The 20,298-nt window shown below is 44.0% G+C and overlaps 1 protein-coding gene across 1 annotated transcript in view; it reads right to left on the reverse strand.

The window, feature by feature from the left end:
- Positions 1 to 20,298, reverse strand: part of LOC142959281 (calsyntenin-2-like) — a 130,008-nt gene that overhangs the window by 39,829 nt on the left and 69,881 nt on the right. The window contains exons 6-8 of the mRNA XM_076100527.1: positions 12,123 to 12,308; positions 10,008 to 10,265; positions 9,186 to 9,307 (exon numbers count right to left, since the gene is read on the reverse strand). Coding sequence (XP_075956642.1) covers positions 9,186 to 9,307; positions 10,008 to 10,265; positions 12,123 to 12,308 — 566 coding nt within the window. The remainder of the gene's footprint in view (positions 1 to 9,185; positions 9,308 to 10,007; positions 10,266 to 12,122; positions 12,309 to 20,298) is intronic.

Below are 20,298 nucleotides of genomic sequence, written 5' to 3' on the forward strand. Positions count from 1 at the left end.
TTTTTTCTTTGTGTCTGTCTGCAAACAGAGAATATTCGGTTACAGAAACTGGGATTACCTTGTTTCACTGCAGTTGATCCCCAGTAGGAAAGTCAGCTGAGCGTGGCCTCTCTGCAGCAGCAGCTGTGAATTACCGCTGTCCGGATCGGTATCCAGCGTTTGAGGAGTGATATCTTTGGACAGGATATATTTTGAGCTTGTATTATGTATTTTAAGATTTGAATTGTGGCTAGAAGGCTGGATTCTCTCCTCCTATCAGAGGTACTGAACAATATGCGACCAATAACGAGTTAAGCACGTGTCTGTCCTTACAGTATCACCCTCTCTATTTCATCAGCATCTCCTCTTTTCATTCTCCAGTCTGCTCTGATTAAAACGCAAACATGCTGCAACCCTTAAGCCTGTTGCTACAGTACTTCAAATTTCCAATCAGACAGAAAGCCTCTGATCTGAGTGTCAAAACCATTGGTTTGGATTAGGCCCCAGATAGAAGTGCACTAATGTCTAACACCGGCACCTGGAGCGCCGCTGTGTGTGAAGCAGTGCGGAGGTTTAAGTGGGATTTATAAGGAGCGAGGGCCGCGTCCTTGAAGTTTGAGAGTCTGGAGGGTGTATTCAAAGAAATAACACCTTTAGACTACGTTTAGAACAAAATCCAGCCTTGGGGTAGAATGATCGTCAAAAAAATGGTTTTAAACTTCTATCAACTAACTTTTAACATCTTCCCAAACGGTGAGAGTTGTGTGTTTTAAAGCTACGTTGATAAGAAGCGGCTTTTTAAAATGTTCTTTATCAGATATCAACATTAAGTAGTCATTTTAGGTTGAATTGACGATATGTAATTGAATTCATTGAATCAATTATCACAATTATCGTTGTCCAACTGGATCTGTAAGTTCATTCCATCTATAGGCAACTAGCAAAGCAATTTATTTTTTTGAAAAATATTGTATTTTCACCCTTAAAAAACAAGAAGTCAACGTTGATTTATTTGTCACGTAACTTCTGTACTTCCATGACGGCATGTAGGTACGTAGTTATTTTAACCCAAACGACGATGTCATTTTGTAGCCTAACTAACTTGTTTCCTGGAAAGACGGAAGTTTATTTATGTACACGAGCATGTTATCCGAAAATTGACACGTGTTGCTGGACGCACGAAAAAGAAGGAGTAACTTTTAGTAGCATCATCCCATTGTATGAGGATACGTTTCTAGGTACAGTACAGTGTTTTTTAATGCAGCTGAATCCTGGTGGTGGACAGTAGCAGGAGCATGCATCACAGCATGGAGGAAGTTCTTGTTCTCTGTAAGGCCTACATTCATTATGAAATGCATGCATGATGCTGGATTTGTTTGCGTCTCTGTCTCCTGGAGCCACTTGGTGACTACTGTAGATGTATGCATATGCTGTTTTAAATACAGCAGTAGATTTCACAACTGGGGAAAAGGGGAGGTGGGTGTCCGGGTGAAGGAGATGAGTCGGGTAACAGAGAGAGAGAGAGAGAGAGAGAGAGAGAGAGAGAGAGAGAGAGAGAGAGAGAGAAACAGCAGCCTGAGAGACAGCGAGAGAGTAAAATAGTAAAGACATTTTCCCACGAGGAAACTGTCAGTCCAAACCAAGCAGTGGGGAAAGTTGCCACAGACCGATAGCAGAGCGGTGGAAGGAGACATACTGGGGGTGGGGGTGGAGGGGGGTGCCATACTACATCCATCACACGCCTCCTCGTGATTACCCAAACCCTGACAATGCGCACACCGCCGATACTCCTACGCCAAATTTACCAGCCCTATACCAAGCTCGCTTTTCCTCCGCCTCTCCGTCTCTATCGCTTCTTCAATTCATCTCTCTTTCTCACCCTTTTCTCCTACCACACTTAAGGTCAGGGTGGGATGTGCGCAATAAATCTTCAGTGCAGATTCTGACAGCCTCCCTCGATCCAGGAAGTGCTTTAGCCAGTTGGAGGGAAGGGCTGCGTTGCACATAAACTTTCTCTCTTAAAAACCATTTGGGTGGGCAGAAAGTCTGGGTGGAGAGTTTGGGAGTGTTATTTGGCCAGAAAGTAAGACAAATTGTAAAAAAAATAATAATAAAGAAAGCGAGCGAGAGGGAGGAAGGGGCGAAGAGTTAAAGGGGTAGATTTGCTGGAAGAAGAGGGTACTCAGCGAACCCATTTGCTCCAGATTAATATGATGAATGGCACGGAACAGCAGCTTTTACTGCGCTGTTATTTTCTCTTATTTGGCCTTGTGCTCCCTTTTAAAACAAAGTGAAATCAAAAGGTCTCTCATTTCTCGGCACAACACCCACACAATACTTCAACGATTTGGCATTTGACTTGTCACAAATATCTGGAGACTTGATTTGGCACGAAGGATGTGAAACATGATTTCTACCTAGAAGAAATATAGACTTGACTTGAACCTGTCACAATTGACTTGATACTGTCACAAAGGATTAATGACTTGAGACTTAAGACTTGCCAAAAATGACTTGAGACTTGACTTGGGTGAGTCACAAATGAAGTGACTTAAACCAGACACCTCTGCTAGATACACACTAAGAAAATATCACACACATGGGTAAGAGATGCCACACACACACACACACACACCATTGTTCTCAATTACACACACAACTATATATACCACTCTGCAAGTCACTGATACTGTGTGTCACACACACACACACACACGCACACAAACCGAGTCAGAGTCAGCAAGGTAATAAAAGCCGTTGCTCCTCCACCCTGTAATTTAGTGGCCTCTCCAGCACGATTTCTGCCTATCTAAGACCTACAGTACTTCCCACTCTCATAAAAGGGGAGGTAATATTATCAAGGGACAGTGGGATGTGAAAGAAATAAAAATGATGGAAAACTGCATCGAACAGGGTTTTTGGAAAGTGCGTTTGTAATAAAGGCTGATTTCGTTTGTGAAGCAGACTGCCGTAGCGGAGGATGAGAGACACCTCGGCGGTAAATGATAAAAGAAGATAATGTCTGTGATGAATGAGTGATATCATACCGAGAGGATTGCAACAACAGAGCCTGCCTGCTCCGATTACACTTATAAACCCAATTATTTTGCATATTATTTTGGCTCCCAACACCCAGGGTGACTGCATCGATCTCATCAATCCGTCTATCGTCCCCTGTGTCTTGCTCACCAAACACAGCAGAGAGATTGTGCCTGAGTGATATCATCAGTAAGCAGCAGGACTGTTGTTGTTCAATTGTTTATTGTTCATCGACTGCTTCCATTCCTCTCAGCTACTCCAAACAATGTTATATATCGGCATGTCTTTGGTCCAGTGGGAAGTCATTTCTGACATTTCTTTTCTTTTCTTTCCACAGATCCCATCTTTCTTCTCTCCGTACCTATTCTTCCTCTTCGATCTCTGTCCTCTGAGGTCTCTCTTTCACCTTCCTCTTATATCTGTTCTTCTCGTTCCTTTCCTTCCTCTGTCCTCTGTCTCTACCTTTTCATCTTTCTGAGGTTATTGATTACTGCCCTCAATGAGATCCTCCACCTGAATACAAACAAGGGCCTTTGCATAAGTGCCAATCAATATCAAAAGTCCAGGGATTGCTGCTGTGTTGTTTGCAATAAATCCACTGTTTTAATGGGAACATGTGCTGTGTGCGTACCACCCAGGGGATGGCCACTCGGAGGACCACTGAATATGAAGGATTCTGGAGTCTGACAGAAGCATTGCACGCTCCTCTTGTGCAATTCCACAGGTGGAGTTGCATGGACGATCGCGTACAAAGGCCGATGTTGGTCGCCCCCCCCACGCTCTCCAGGTGTAGCTCGACAGCGGTCACAGTATTTGTGAATAAAGCTATGAGATGTTAGCCTTGAGCTGGGCAAACATTAATGTCCTAGTCCTGACCCAGAGCTAGATGACGGCTGTAGACACACAGAACACATCTGTAGGAGCTTTGTTTCTAACCAGTGGGGAGGGTGAGATTGTGTGCATGTGTGCATGTGGGCAAGGGGCTCAGACAAGACGAGAATAGCGATTGAAGCTGTACGCGGCAGAAGTCTGCACGCACTTCACATAGACAGTCAGAAAGATCCGTCAGAAGATGTGTGTGTGTGTGTGTGTGTGTGTGTGTGTGTATCCATCATGCTCTTTGGAGCTAGTTGGTGGAGCAGAGCTCTAAATTTAGCGGATTCTTTAGTAGGAGCCATCTATCATTCAACACAGCTCCTCCCAGGAGGAGAGAAACGCTGTGTGAGAGCTCGTGTGTTACACTCAGACACAGATAAACAGAAATACTATTTTGCACTCTCATTGATAAATGCTGGACACAGACTACGGGATTTGTATAAAATATGGGAATCTAATATATATTTGTCAGCTGTAAAGCTCATGAATATGTTTAAGGTTTATATTTTAGACAGACTTTAACAAATAGGGCACCATGAGGCTGTCCTTCCGAGAAAAATGACATCATCAGTCACCAGTGTGTGTGAATGCCGGGTTCCTCTTCTCTGTCAGAATCTCCTTCCTCTCTTATGGAGACAGAAGCTGTCCGGACCTTTAATGTTTTATTGCAAAAGACATCTTCTCTTTTTTCTCACTTCACAATCAAAACAACACGATTTCACAATCTCATCAGGTAGGGCGGTCCCTAAACATCCTGTGATTTACTAACAAGGGGTTTCTGATGACTGCAGTCAACAGCAGCACATCAGCACTTTTAAAATGCCAGATGCTCGGCGTCGTGCTCAGGAGACGTTTGTTTTGACAATGAGTCCGGACCAGTTATGAGGCAGCTATGGGGGAAGATCATGCCAAGCGGTTTGTAAAGAATATGCTCAATCTTTTATTGTCATGTGTGATACATTCAGCCATTGTTGATGCGCACAATAGATGTGAAATACACTTGCGAAATGGGAACGGGAGCATGTAAATCGGTAGTCAAAGACAAAATTGCTTGAATTGTGTTGGATGGAGAAAGTGTATTTTCTTAGCATCAAAGCTGCACTAGTCAATATCTTTTGTATGAAAAATGTGGCGAATTACTGTATAGTGTGAAAAGGGGTTTTCTCATTGTTTTGGTTTTAAAGTCCTCAACTTCACTGCTTTGGCTCAGTCTCACCACTCTCATCAAAACAAATAAAAAAAGCTCCACCAGTAAACTAGCGAGCACTAAGCGTCAGACACAGTTAGTGACTGACTGGCCTGGATGAACATGCAGCACAGTGTGAGACAACTACTAACCATTATTTATGTACACATGAACCCATATTGTGGCCGTCTGCCTAGCTTCATTATCCTCGACTACATTAAGGTCACATATATATTTCCCACTGCCGTCCACTAATATAATCATAGAAAGCCCCCCCTGAGTGTTTGCATGATTGCTTTCCGGAATAAATAAGTGATGGGGTAGCCAGAGGTAATGATGTAACTTCCACATTCAATTTAGACTTCTGCAGGAAACATCGTTTAGATCTCAAATATCCCAGTTGTCATTTTTTCCCTTCTTTTCGTAGATGAAAGGCTCGAGGTGACTTCTCATTGAATTGTTCGTCCCGCTGGAGCCCCTTCGCCCTGTCAGGTACGGACACAGAGCAGGCTTTGCTCTGTACACAAACAGCCTTTCCATTCATCTCTCTACGTGGGACACATTATGAAACTCTACGGAAACATGGACACAGTGAAGCGGATAGGTATCCCGTCAACATTTCATGAAGCGCTGTGCTCAAGCCCAAAATGTGGGACATAATACAAAAAAAGGGCCATTTAAATGATTTACCAATGCAAATGTTTGTGTGGACTAGTTCCTTTGGGTCATAACGTTTACGGGATAATTATTTACTTACTCATGGAAGTTACTAGACCTCATCTGTGCTTGCGAGGGCAAATGGTTAATTTACTTAAAGGACGATTCTGGTTCTTTTCATCCTGGGTCTTTTTCTCATTGAGTCATCCTGGCTATGGTTCATGCTATGTTCGCACTTTCAGTCTCCTAAATACATTTTACATTAAGAATTTCAAACCATACAGTGCACACAAGTAAACACGGACATCAGCTCCACTGGTTAGAAGCTTTTGTTAACTGTATCGGGTCTACAGACAGGGCAACCAAGGAGCTAACCAAGCTGTTTGGTTAGCATATGAGCAATACATACTGTAATGATTACATGTATTACTTATTCTTTCATATGGACCTTCTACTATTTTTAAACGGTGATGACATATGTAAGTGTGTGCACGTAGTTTGGCAACGGTATTTCAAATACGAACTCATCGTGTTTATTATCTACGCCAACCATCGACTTAAGTGACGAGGATTAATCACAGACGCATTTGGCTTAAAGTCACCAGTGTAGGAGGGTTGTGCGGCACGCCCCCGACAACACATCGTATGACGTGTTTCACGAATTTCTATAACGAAGATGGCGAGTAGGCAACAAAGTTAGCATGACCCACATACTTATGAATTATGAGTAAAAATATCCTAATTTCCATTGAAGCTGAAAAGGCAAGGTGAAACACACCCTGTATACAGCCTTCTAATAAAATGAGAATGATCAAGCAAATAAAGATGCTATAAACTAACTTTATTTATCACCCTTTGAAAAGTAAAAGTTTGGTCGACTTAGTTGAAATAAGTTGTATTTCTCCTCTTCAAAGGAACGATAAAGCTTCACTTGCTTTTAATACACTGTTGAAGAACTGACGTCTGACTGCGGGTGAGCGAGTGAATTTCCCGGATACCTGTGTGAGCCAAAGGCTATTTTTTGGACCGTGCAGATTCTACATAATATAATACATGCAGGGGCTCATTAAGTACTGGCTGATGCAGGAAACAGCTTCAAGACTGACAGTCTCCTTTCAGACGCCTGAATGGAAGTCCACATTTAAAGAATATGAAACCAGTGCACAAAAGACACTTTCCATACGAACTCGCTGCACAGTGCTTCATTGAAGTCAATAAAAAAACCTCAAGCTCAATCTCTCTCCACAATGCAGAGCACAGGCAGCAACGCTTAAAATACTCAATCACACTGAACACAATAGGTCTGTAAGCAGAAAGCCACGCTGCCTTTAACTACTCTCTGCCTGTTATTAACAGATATACACAGATATCTCTTTCAGCAGGTAAAACTAATACCTGCAACATCTCCCCCCCGCTCCAATCTTTATGTAGCGACTCGCAGTGCCTGATTGGATTGTATGAGGAATTAATTGGACTTGTGTGATAAACCAACGTAGGGAGAGGAGGAGATTCTTCTGGGCCGGAGGTATTCAGAAGTTCATTTTGTTTAAAAGACATTAGCAGATGAGGAGGAAGTGGCGAGAAGGCGAGGGGAGATAGCAACTTGATGAAAGTTTCCTTTCATGCCGCAGGGTTTCAGAGACAAACTGTTAACAAGAGGGAGGAAGATGAGAGAGAGAGGACAAAAGAATTAGGGGGGGGGGGGGGGGGGGGGGGATTCAGAAAGTGCTCAGGAAACTCCACAGTTTAACAACTATTGTTCAGCCTGTTCCAGAGATGTATGTGGTGCCGGCATAGTCCGTAGAAGGTTTTATCACCGGGAGCTAATACAATAAATAAATTGAGATCAATTTAGACAAGGCTGTAGAATTAACTTCCTAAATCTTTGTATTAACCCAAAAAACTGCTAGAAGTTGCAGCCTCATCTCCCGGCTTCCTTTTTTATATAATTTCATCAACTGCTGCATACGAGGAGACCAACTTAAAGGATGTGATGTGATGCATTTTATCATAAGTGAATTACACTTTATGACACTAGAATTACCACAAAGAAACAAGCAATTGACAGAGAAAATGTCTCCCTCCTTCAACCCTCCCTGCATGTCGTGCATGTTGCATGAGCTTGATTGCTTAACAGCAAGTAACAGCGAGAGGGAGCTTTTCAAACAAGTAACACATTGTGAAAGGGTCATGGTGAAATAGTGTTTAAATCATTTATCACCGTAAATAAAGACAAGAGAATATTTGTGACATCTTTATATGGCAATATTGTCTTTGTTATGGGAATATACGTTCTTTTCCTCCATACTACCAGAAACAAACTGATTTCCAAACTAGTTGTTATCTTATTTTTGTTATTAAAACCCCCCAAAAAATTGCCAAAGTGATGGCAAAATACAGAGGATGTGTCATCAGTGGTAGCTACGGCTACCAGTAGCCCCCCCCCCCCCTATTAAAGACCAGTGATGTGTCTGATTAAATTAGCCCTCTATGTTGTGTCTGGATGTCTTGGCTCAGCTGTACGTCTCTCCTCTGGATCAAAAGTCGTGGCTTCGTGAGAGCGGGGTCTTGCGAGTCGAGGTGACCTGTCTGACTTTAAGACAGCATCCTTGATCAACAGACAGCTGCTGTCCACACGCACATGCATGCACACAAACCCTGGAGCGAGTCTGTTTGTTCAAGTATCCTTCACTCATCCCTCTTCTCAACTAAGAATCTTTTTGTGCATATTTTCACCCACAGATCGTTTTTCCTAAAACCTTTCCAGGCTTGCCCTAATTATACCGACAGTTCTGTTCCAAAAGATAATAAAAACTCCCAAAATCATGTTCACAATTTTTATCTCTCTACATATTTGTTTCCTTAGAGAAAAAAGACAACTACGGCTATGATAAAATACAGACAGGAAAGTTATCATATCCATAGCAAATATGCATTGAAGAGTCACTGTATCCATTAATTAAGAAAGGTGCACGTTTAATATGTGAAGTGTTATGAGAGTTCTCCAAACTAACTTTAATTAAAGGTTAGGCTTCTTTGAGGATTTCTAGTGCAGTCAGGCACTAAATAAAAAGGCATATAAGTGCTTCTATGTACACACAAACACAAACACACACAAACCCAAGGGTGTGTATTAAGCTTTTAATGTGTCTGATGAGCAACCAGTTAGTGAGGACTGATCTGTGCTTCTCACTCCTTCATGAACCTTTTGCCACATTCTCTAAATGAATGTCTACTCGTGCAATAAACAGACCAACATGGATTAAGCCAAGAGTGGATGTTTAATACAAGTGCAATCCAGGCTAGAGGCTTCATCCCTGCCTGTGAGTTTGGCCCATGACCTACTTATCGAATCCACAAGAGTGAGTTTAAGGTAGAAACTGAGATCACTTATGTTCTGTGTCACACCTGCCTGTCGTGTGTATCCCGGGGCGTCGCGCTGTCTTACCTGCTCCAGTTTCCAGTGGAACTCGGCCGGTCTGAAGGTGTCCACCTGGGTGAAGTCTCTCCTCAGCAGGAACACCAGGCGGCAGTTGTGGACATAAAGCGAGTAGTGATGGCGGTTCATCTCTGTAAGGAGGGAGGGAGAAAGAAGAGTAGGCACCAGGGACCGACTCATCACACACACTTACTGTCAGGTAAACCAGAGGAACACACTCGACTGGGACAGAAGCACCTCTTTGATGAAGGCAGACTTTGTCAAGGTTATCTCACATCAATTTTCCCTGGAATTTTAACAACAAAAATCATCTCCTGTGGGCAAAACATGCTGTGATGTTGCTGAATTTGTTATACTGGATCAATACAGAGATTAAGATCATATTTATAATATTAGGTTACATTTCCTCATCCACTTTTAAGCTCCGAGCTTATTTATTCCTACTGAACTAAATCTTCAAAAATGTCACAGTTATATTGATAGTCAGCTTCTTAAACAGCTGGGCACTGTGTTTTTATTACAAATGTCACTCAAACTGGAGTAACTGCCATTCTTGGTGGACTGTTTTCAGCAGAGGATGAATACACATCTGGTGTTTAGTGAGTATGAACAGTACTACAGCAACATGGTGTATGTAGGTGGGATTAAATCAAGCTTAACTACAATGCCCATGTCTATTATAATGAAGGAACATGCCACCAAGTGTTACCACATGGCTCAGTGGTGTGTGGAGCGCCGTGGCACAAAGGAATAAGATATCAGGCGTTGCCTACACAGACACCTGTTAGTGGGATTATGTCACTCCTTGCCTGTCAGGAGGATCACACTCACCAGTCTTGTCGGAGTTACAGAGTAGAGTCTCTTTCTCGGCTCTGAGCCCGGGGCTGGGTCCGTGCTTCATCCAGGTTGCGACGGTGAACTGGTCTGTCAGATTCTGGGGCACCACCCAGTCCGGGATGTTAGCCGCCTGATGACCGTCAAACCTGAAGATCAAGTCGCTGTCCCTGCCGCTGTCGGTCACCAGGGAAGCCGTCCAGTTGGTGGCAGCGCTGGGGGCGGGCAGAAGGTCAGTGCTGCCCGAGGAGGCCCCTGGGGTCATCGCCGTGTGAACAAATAAAAGGTGCGACGGAGAATGTGTCAATAACAATCACGGCAGATATGTGGTGTATATTGGCCTAACCTTGGCTATGATTACTTATGAGTGAGGCAGATGGCAGGGCTTAATATGTAATCAATGGGCCGAGATGGATAGAGGATGTGGGTATTGATTCATGGCAAATGAAACTGACTTTCAAAAGGAAAGACATGTGAGTCATTGCTCCCAAATTCAGAACATAGCTCGCGACCGCAATGTGCCTCTATGGAAAGAGAGAGGACACATTGAGCGAGTGCTACGGTAACACAAAGGGAAAAGACACAGCGAGGAGCTGGCGAACAGGACGGCGCGTGGCGTGATTCAGCCAATGACATGAATTGTTTACAGCTGACACTTTTGTTATATGATCCCGATACTGTGCATTCTGACAATACACACCAATCATTGCTGCACTGCATTGAGCCATTCTTATTCCCCTTCTCCTCTTCCCTTTGAAAGCGTTTCCATCATCCCTTTGACATAATAACCTCAATATGTTGAGTCCTGAACGATTTTTGTTTTGAAACTGGCACCTCGACAAACGTTATTCTTGGCCATGCCGCTCACCTTGCTCCTCGATGCGATGGACGTGCCCTTGGTGATCTATATCTCTGCCCCTCCGTGGGACAGGGAAAAATGCATTCTGTGCATTTAAACCACATTTATAAATCATTTGTAACAGCCTATGGACGGTAATAAATCAAAGTGATATGGGAACCACGCTGTTCTGAGGAAAAAAATGAGCAGTGTCAGAATTCATCATGGCTCTCTTGTCCGGCAAACAATTGCAACATGCAACTGTTCACTGCTGCTAATAACACAACATTAGCACATTAATTGATGTCCCCCCCCCCCCCCCACGTCTGTAAAGCTGTTTTTCTCCACCTCGTGCTCATGCCAGCGTCGACGTTCTGACTCCAGTAATTAGATTCCCTCCGTAAATAAATACGCATCGACTTCTCCAGCACCCAGCTGCAGCCTTCCCTTTGCCCGATGTCTTTGTACATTATCTCAAATTGATTGCGCTTTAAAAAAGCAATTACAATTTATTCTATTCGCTATCAGATAACGATTATGAGGTGCCTGAAAAGGACTCTTTAGTGGTAAACCATGCATGGACCGGGAGCCAGGGGAGGCAGGGAGTGGACGTTATGCATTCAGATGAGCTGGAATGGGGTTTGTGAAGGCCGTTAGTCAAAGATGATGACTCCAGCCCCCCTGCTGGCGGTGCAGTGTGGGAGGGGGGATAGGCTCGGCTGCTTTGTTGGCGCTCTGGGCACAGATACGGCGGCTCGGCTGCTCATCAGTCACATAGGAGAAAGCGTGGCTGCATCTGAGGCAGCTAATGCCCTCGCTCTGTCACATCATTAGTGACACAGCTTTACGTTGCTATTCTGGTGCCTTCATTTAGCACAGGGGTTTTTACCAGGGACACAAGCGGAGATAAGAACGCATTATGGACCCGGAGCTTTCAGATGCTGCTTTAAAAAGGGGCAGAGAACGGCGCCTCAGGTCCTGTCTGACCCTGTTACTCAGACGCTGGATTCCACCGATGCTTTTAGCAGCAGCTTACTTCATATTCATTGCACTAACTTTCATTTTGCTGCCTCAGTCAGAAGTCATCTTTGATCAGCCATCTACAGTACATTCCACATATCCACCACCATCCTAATAGCCACAGGTCCAACTCTCATGTGGTTTACGCGCTACATGCCAGAAATGCGCGCTCAATCGAAGCTGTTACATTCTGGCCACGCGAGCACGGTTATGGCATTCATAGCACAGCACAAAAATGTCTTTGCAGAACCAACCACAGAGCTTCTGTAGAGATTTCTCAGAGTAGGTCTCGCGGTCGCAGCCTTTCCCGATGTGGCTGGTCTGCAGCTCCACGGTGGTCCTCACCGACGACAGCGGCCCGCCACAGGTCTCCAGGTGCATTTTAGGAAACAGCTGCTTACTTCCCGTTCCTGGCTCATAGTCCACTCGCTTATTCCAATCTGGGGAAAGAAGGGAGATGGAGTGATAGTGTTAGGGATGGCAGAGAGGATAGATTAAACTGCAGTCTATAATGGAAACACCAACCGGGCAGCAGATGATTATCTTAAAAGATATCTGATTTTCACGAGCCCACTTGTTGCTTTTGTTTTTTCCCCCTCATTTTGTCCACTCAGGCTGCCGTCAAAACAAGACTGCTTTTCCAATCTTTTCACTGTCACTGATATTTCTGGCATCACAACTCAATATCCTTCTGACAGAACGTGCGCGGCTAATGAAATTGCCGCATTGTTGTTTGAGTGCAGTGCAGTGCCTGCATTAGCGGCAGTAGTCATTATGCTGTCACTGTCCGTCCTGTCAGCTGCAAATTGTGTTTTTTGTCGGGGCAGGCTATTATGTTGTGAGACAGTGATGTTTCTGCGTTTCCCTTCATTTCTTTCCCATCCTTTGTGTTGTGATTTTGTTTATCTGTACAAACAGAACTGCAAAATGATGCTGCCTCTTGTTCATACAAGTTTTGTTTACAGTGAGAGGATCTCAATCATTATCAGAGTTTTAAACTGTGTACCCGGCAAATCTATAAATGCAGTCAAAATGTCCAACATTTGTCATATACGGGAGCATCATTACATTATCACCGTATGAAACTAAGAGCAAACTATACCACCTCAAAGCTAATCGGGCACAAAACTCTGAACCATCCTGTCCAATCAGTGGTGTTTGCAAGTGCACACTCAAATGAGTCATCCATCTATCTGTCTGTCTGTCTAGTATTTTGCCTTTCGGAGCTGGAAGCATAAGCATGAAGCCGAGCCGACTGGAGGAGAAGAAAGCTGAGCAGCTCTTTGTTGCACAGCAGCCTGCTTAAATCTGCCATGTTCGCTTCCTCACACACTCACCACCTCGTGCTCCAAACACATACACACACACACACCGCATCTGTTTCCTAGTTAATTTACCTCCTCCAGACTGCGAGTGCTGTGAGCCGCTGCAGCACTGTTAATGAGGGATTGTCAGTGGCAGTGATGACAATGGGCACAAACAATGGTGCGCTAAATGAGAAAAAAAACACACGAATGTGCACCTAAAAACAAAAGACAAAAGGTTCTGCTGATTTAAGCCTTTCTGTATCTTCTCTCTCACACTTTTCTTTTGCACACAATTGCTGTATATATACTGTATATACTGTATACTGTATATACTGCTATGTCCTCCCTGACTCCTCAAGTATCGTAACTTGGTCAGTGCCCCTCGGCTTCTGATACCGAGGCTCCCTTTAGCATCTGTATGTGACACACTAGGTTTTCAACTAACTAACTGGAATGTAAAATGCAGTGTAATGCCGTCAACATTTGCATTAATATTCTTAAATGACTGTTAGGTGGATGATGTAATGCGTCAAAATGAGCACAACAATGATTAGTCAATGCAAATAGGCTACAACCACCTTCAAATATTATGGCTGTGTTTGCTGAATAGGTTTTCCAGCCCTTGTTTTTCCCACACCATGCTGAGTAAACGAATGATGCTGCACCTTTTACAGTCAGGTCGGAGTGAGGAAGTTTCGGATGCTGTGGTGATAACACACTCCGTCGACAACTGGGAGTTAAATGACCTGCGAGACCTTGGCTTTAACACTGCTAACACTGGCTCCGGTCCACATCCAAAGATGGAGGGGAGGACAGGGCAGGTTAAGGATGCATGGGAAGGAGTGAGGGGACGTGGAAGGATAAATGAGGAGTAATGGGTTGCGGATGTAATATGCATATAGATGCGAGGCAGCGGGCTGAGTTTGGAAGTGGGTGATTAAGGTTTGTGGGTTAGTGAGCATTGAACAAACATGAGGGAGAAGAGAAGATTTAAGTGGTTTCACTCTTATCATCTCACAATAGTTTTTAATCTCATGGAGTGAACGCCTGTATGTCATTTGTCTACAAGGGGCAGTAACGAGTATCTGTTCACTAATCTGGGTTCCTTCAGATCTGTGGATACACAGAGGTAGGCCGTCTCCTGCCACAGCGCAGAGCACGTCATTTACATTCATACTCCGACTGGGGAAACGTTTTCTTGTTATTGCCACTTTGAGAAAGAAAGAATGGGACCATCATACCGTTTACTGGCACTTTCTATGGGTCGTTCACATTTGCCACTGGCTTTACGCTACACTAGCTGCATGGGTCTAAGGACGGCAATGTTGATCGACTGGTAAGTCGGAAAATCAGTTTTGGTCGACACTGAAACATACATCCTGGCAGTGCAAGCTGAGTTTGTTCCTTGAAGAGTTACAGTAGAGTGATAGTATCACACACTGCAGCTACCCGAGTGAGGACGCAGATATAGAACTTCTTTAACTCCCCATGTGTGCATTTTTGGCCCTTTGAATCTGCTGACATACACCGAGGTCAGTGTATTGAATGGCACACGTTGTCGTGCCAAACCGATGCTCCTTACACACCAAGATTTACTGTAGAACACTCGGTAATGGGCCCGGGATCGACCCCACTGTGAGAGCAGCCGATGATGAATGTACAAAAAAGGTGTGAAGTGCACCGCCCCTCAAATGTAAAGAGGAATGGGCCCGCTGCTTGAAAGGCAAATGAGTTACACGGAGCGTGGGTGCAGCATATCGTGAAAACAAATCACAAGACCAAGTACAGGAGCAGATGTTCTTTCACACCAAAAGGCACATTTCTTTTTGAGACACGACTCCCCTTCATGGTAAGACACGATGACGGGGGGGTGTTGAAACAGTGTGGAGTCACTTAGACGTATGAGGTGTTGGGGTTAGAAAAGAAAATTAACAGAGATATACTTCTACCACAAAGTAAAGACAGTTTACTCTTCATTTCGTAGTCTCCGTTTGGATAAGACCTCAAACAAATAGCTTCATATCACTGATTAACATTTGGCAGAAGCATTTGTCTTTAATAACGGGAAACACTGAAGTAATAAAATGAAAAACGGTCCTTTGTCAAAAACCACTGGACTGTGCTGAGGTGTGTTTACAGGCACAGCAAGAGGAAACACATCTGTGTTTTGAATCTGTGCTAATTTTTATATCTTTGACAATTTATTTAATGTTTTGATTAATGGAAGTGGAAGACATCTTTCTCCCGGCCATGTGTTTTAAGCATTGATGGCTCCTCTCACTGCATTTTAATACCATAAAACTTTCCACAGAAACCTCGTTGTTCGTTCATTCAATAATTAACACATTCTCACCCCAATGCGCCAAATACCTCAGCCCGATCAGTGCTGCTAAGCTTCACACTATGACGCTCTACGTAGCCGTCTAGTGTCAGTTTTTGACGTGTCGGGTGTCGGTGTGTCAATATACGCTAAAAATGAACCTCCGTCTTCACAGGAAGTTAGGTTCAGGCAACAACAGCACTTAGTTCGATTTAGGAAAGGAGCGTGTTTGACATTAACTTGACTGACTAACGACTCAGCGCTTGTCTTATGTAAGAACGTCATGTTAACACCAAAGCTTCAAAGAACATGTTTAAGTGTGCGGTCACTCTTTAATTAACTCAAAAATGTCTCAAATGTCTCAAACAAAACGTTGAGGTGCGATCAGCGGCCACAACCCATTCATAGTGAATTCACCCCTGACAGTTCAAACAGGGTCAACACATTTAGACATATAGACAAAAGTCCCAAAATCACAGAGTTGCACAATGTGATTCGGATGCAGACAGAACTACAAACACATTCAGTGTACACACACACACACACACACACACACACACACACATGCACAGTAACACACGGACTTGAAGGAGAACCCAGCTTTGGTAACAGCAGTGTGGGTTTAACAGGAAGCTATTTGGTCTCTGTTGAGTTGCGTGCTTGCCCGCAGTACTCTGAACAGAACTCACACAGCGGGCTCAAGAGTTTTCTCTCTTTGTGGATACGAGAGGAAGCAGAGGAAGGAAGACGGACATGAAAACGACCGTGGAAGTAGAAACTCCGCAGCGGGATTAAAAAAAAATACACTTTTATTTGTGCGTGTGCAAGTCAGCGTTTTTGCCTCCGTATGAAAAGATGTTCAAAAGAAGGATAATGATCTAAATGTAAACTCATGAGATGTATCCACTGATACATAATGTAAGTGTAAATACTGTACAGTAGTACCAAAAGAAAAGTAAATAGCAGATGCAAAATCCAATCTATATTGTTCATGTGAACACACTATAGGATGATTTTTAAAGGATCATTGAGAGAAGTTAAAAAGCCACAATTTGCAGGTGTAATAAAGACACACAGATTGTCTCTCTGTTGTTCTGTTTGTTTGGGGGAACTCAGACAGACACACTGTACACTATGTAGGCTGAATATGTGAGGTAAGTTTGCAACCTCGTCTTTAAAATGAGCAGAAAGTGAAGGGGAGATGGATAGAGGTGCTTAACAAAATGATGCATCATCACACTTTCACGCTGTTTCCCGTCTCTGGAGGGTGTGTGTGTGTGTGTGTGTGTGTGTCTCTGTGTGTCATCAGTAACTTATTGCATGCTTTTAAATGTGTGTGATGTGTGCAGGTGCAGGATGATAGTTATGTGAACATTGTGTGTGTGTGTGTGTGTGTGTGTGTGTGTGTGCATGTACAAATGCTGACTCCACATTCAAGTAGTCAGAGGGGGGTCGTCATTACTCGTCCCAGCCATCAGTGGAAGAGCCAATTTCCATTTAAAAGAGCACTCTGCTCCTCTTTCCCTTCCCTTATCCCTCTTGCTCTCCAACTCTGTCCTCCTCCATCTCCCTCCGTCAGTGAGTGCCATCTTTCTGATTTCTCCTCTTCTTTCCTGGCCGTCCTTCTCGGTCTCTTAGCCCACAATGCCACAAATAGCATTCCCTTTTAATGCATTCATGCGTGCTCTTTGTGCGTCATACAAGAGACTTTACTCTATTCTATTCTTTCTCGAGTGCATAAAGCTCGTACTTGTTTCGTTGGAGCGCTCGGAGGCTTGAAACAGAAAGAAAAAAAAGATGTGTAGGGCTTTTAAAGGTGGCGTGAAAAGAAATGAAAAGCAAGTCAAAAAGTTGAATGACAATGGATGGGAGTGGAATCTTTCTTCCTTCCTGACTTTTAGGCATCTAGATGGAGGAGGGGTTCTCAAAAATTCCAGGAGCAAGTGGTTCTTGTGAACAGAACCCCACTGGTCAAATATCGACGCTTCGTCAGGGGCCCAATGCTTCAAACGATCACCCTCTAAAGGTACCCGTCTAGACATTTGGGCTTGGTCTTTTCAACATGTAGGTGTTCTTAGTTTTTACAGCCAATTTAGAAGAAATGTTGACGTCTGTGTGTGTTCACAAAGACGTCAGAGTGCATGCTGTACATTGTTCGATGGTTTGATGCTCACTATATTCCCACATTGCAATGCACAAAGGATATGGCGGCTCTGTTCAAGGCTGCAAATGAAATTGCTGGTGGCGGTGAGACCGCTCCATATACATATACTGTAAAATCAAAAGCATTTATCATTGAAAGACATTTTGCTCTCTCTTTAATTGATGGTGGCATTCAAAAGAAGTACTGTAAATTGATTGAAGCCCGACGGCACATATCATGTATAATTTCCTTGGAGTATAAAAGTTTTATTGTGTACTTACAGCAAAAAAAAATGTGCTAAGAAGATTTAAAGAGATTAACAGTTAGTACAGTATGTAAAATATAAGCAGGAGCCTAAAATAAATGCCTATGGTTACAATTAAACGCTCATTAGAAGAGGCTTTATCTTTAACTTGATCTTTTTCAAGTGCTTCATATCTACTGATGTTGGGTCTTCTCATTGTATATCCATGTCAATATAACTGTTATTAAAAATCTCTTAATAAACAAGTTTGAAGACATCATAATTTAAATAAATACCATCCGTCATCACAGTTCTGTTCTGTGGAGCACCTGAGGTGACAGGAGCATACTTATATACTCTCATAAAAGTCTCTAATGGGATAATCTCTAATGAAATTGCACGTTTGAGCTGGATTTCTGTGGAAAGCCTCCTAAAAGACCCCAATTTCATGAGTGAAAATGACACTTTAATCCTGTGTGTTTAGAGTGCAGACATTGAAAGACAAACAGTGCTTTCTGAGGCTCCCCACTATATCTTTTCTCCACCTCCATTTCCATCCTGCTCATGATGACAGCGGACTAAGCGGACTACTGGAGACATCCCGTGCCCTCCATCTTCTCAGGGGGGGGGGGGGGGAATCCCGAGGGAATCCGAGGCTAGTTGGTATATACGCTGTAATCCCTGCAGCATGTCCGCCCCCCGGGGGCTGCTCTCCCCACCGGGACAACTTCCAGCACATTGCTCTTTAGCTACTATCCAAAGCTCCTAGCCGTGGGTCAGGGCCCGGGACATAACTGTAGATCGAGCAGTAAAGTGACATCACAGCCGTCCGTTGTTTGTCTACTTGATTGCTGCACCTGCCCGACGAGACCCTGGTGCTGTCTCTCCCTTTGGCGAAACCTTAATGTGTATCTTTTATCTTTTCCCTTTACTCCTCTGCCTTTTTTTTCACTCCCGTTCATTCACTCCCTGCTATTTTACTCCCACTCCCTCCTTTACTCCCTTTCGCTCTCTTTGTCTTTGTAATCACGATCGCTCAACGTCGCCTTGACTCTGCAGTGGCACTATAAAGGAAACTCCAATCTCAACAGGCAGAGAGACAACTCACGAGGAAGTGTAATCACTCTTACATAGGTGTGTGTGTGCGGGTGTGTAAGTGTGCGTCATGCACTACGCTATGTCCATTTCCTGTTTGTGTGTGCATGTGTTTTGTGCGTACGTCTGTGTGTTACCACGGTGCATCAATAATTTGTCAGCAGGTATTTATCTTTCTCCCTCCCTCTTCTGCTCTTCACCCTGCAACACACACACACACACACACACACACACACACACACACACACACACACACACACACACACACACACCTTTTCCACCAGCTATCTTTTTACCCCTCCCACCATTCATCCATCCGTGCCTGAAGCTAGAGAGGATTGTAGGGAGGGTTCACGGGTTGATCCCTGTGACAATGTGCGTGTGTGTGTGTGTGTGTGTGTGTGTGTGTGTGTGTCATGGTGTAATGCAATAACAGTGAACAGTGGAGTAAGAGGAGAATCTAGAGAATGTGATTTACACTGGAGACTGGTAGATTTCTTCTTCCAACTATCAGTGGATCGGGGAATAAAGACGAGTGTAGAACATGAAAGACACACTAACATGAGGGTGAACTGATAAAGCAGGAGGTGAGATGAGAGGAGAAGAGAAGCAAAAGGGGGAGAGTAAGACATTATGAAGCCAACGAATGGAAGAAGAAAGAGAACAGAAAAGTAAAGCGGTGCTCTCAGCAGAGTGCAGATCTCTGCAAGGTGCGTCTGCAACGGCCACTGCTGTATTGGCCAAATTGAATGAACACAACCCACAGTTGGCTAACCTCCTGTCTAGACACAAATGGGCTGCAGGGCGATGTTAAATGAACCCCATTCAAACTCAAAAACAAGCGAGGATGTACACAGGTGATCAGCTTGAAGTCTTTGTATAAGACACGTCTCGCAGTCTTGACAAAAACAAAACACCAAGCTTTTTGCTTTCAGCGGCTGAAATGCTACAAGGTACAGCTGCATGTGTACTGGTAGTTACGTTAGCTGTTAGCGGTTAGCACAACACACTGTCCAAAACAATAAAAGTGGGCCGCAGAGCAGCGACCGACAGGTGTGTACTGGCAGTTCCATGAGCTGTTCGCCAAACACACCGTACAATCCAGTAGCTGTTATCCCCCCCACTGTGGGAGCAGATAGGGGGGAGTGGGAGATGCACTCAGCTGTCTCATCACTACGGGCCCCTTTCCCGCCAGGGGCCGAGTAGTGATTGAGGGGGTCAGCAAGGCAGTCATTGGCAGTATAAAATTGGCTATAAAAGGTGTTTTGAGAAAGTGTGATCACCGCAAACCACGAGAGGTCCGTGGACAGACAAAGAGGTG

Source organism: Anarhichas minor, unplaced genomic scaffold (assembly GCF_050575085.1).
Source record: "Anarhichas minor isolate MPS153535 unplaced genomic scaffold, ASM5057508v1 ptg000026l, whole genome shotgun sequence".
In the NCBI taxonomy this organism is placed as follows: Eukaryota; Metazoa; Chordata; class Actinopteri; order Perciformes; family Anarhichadidae; genus Anarhichas; species Anarhichas minor.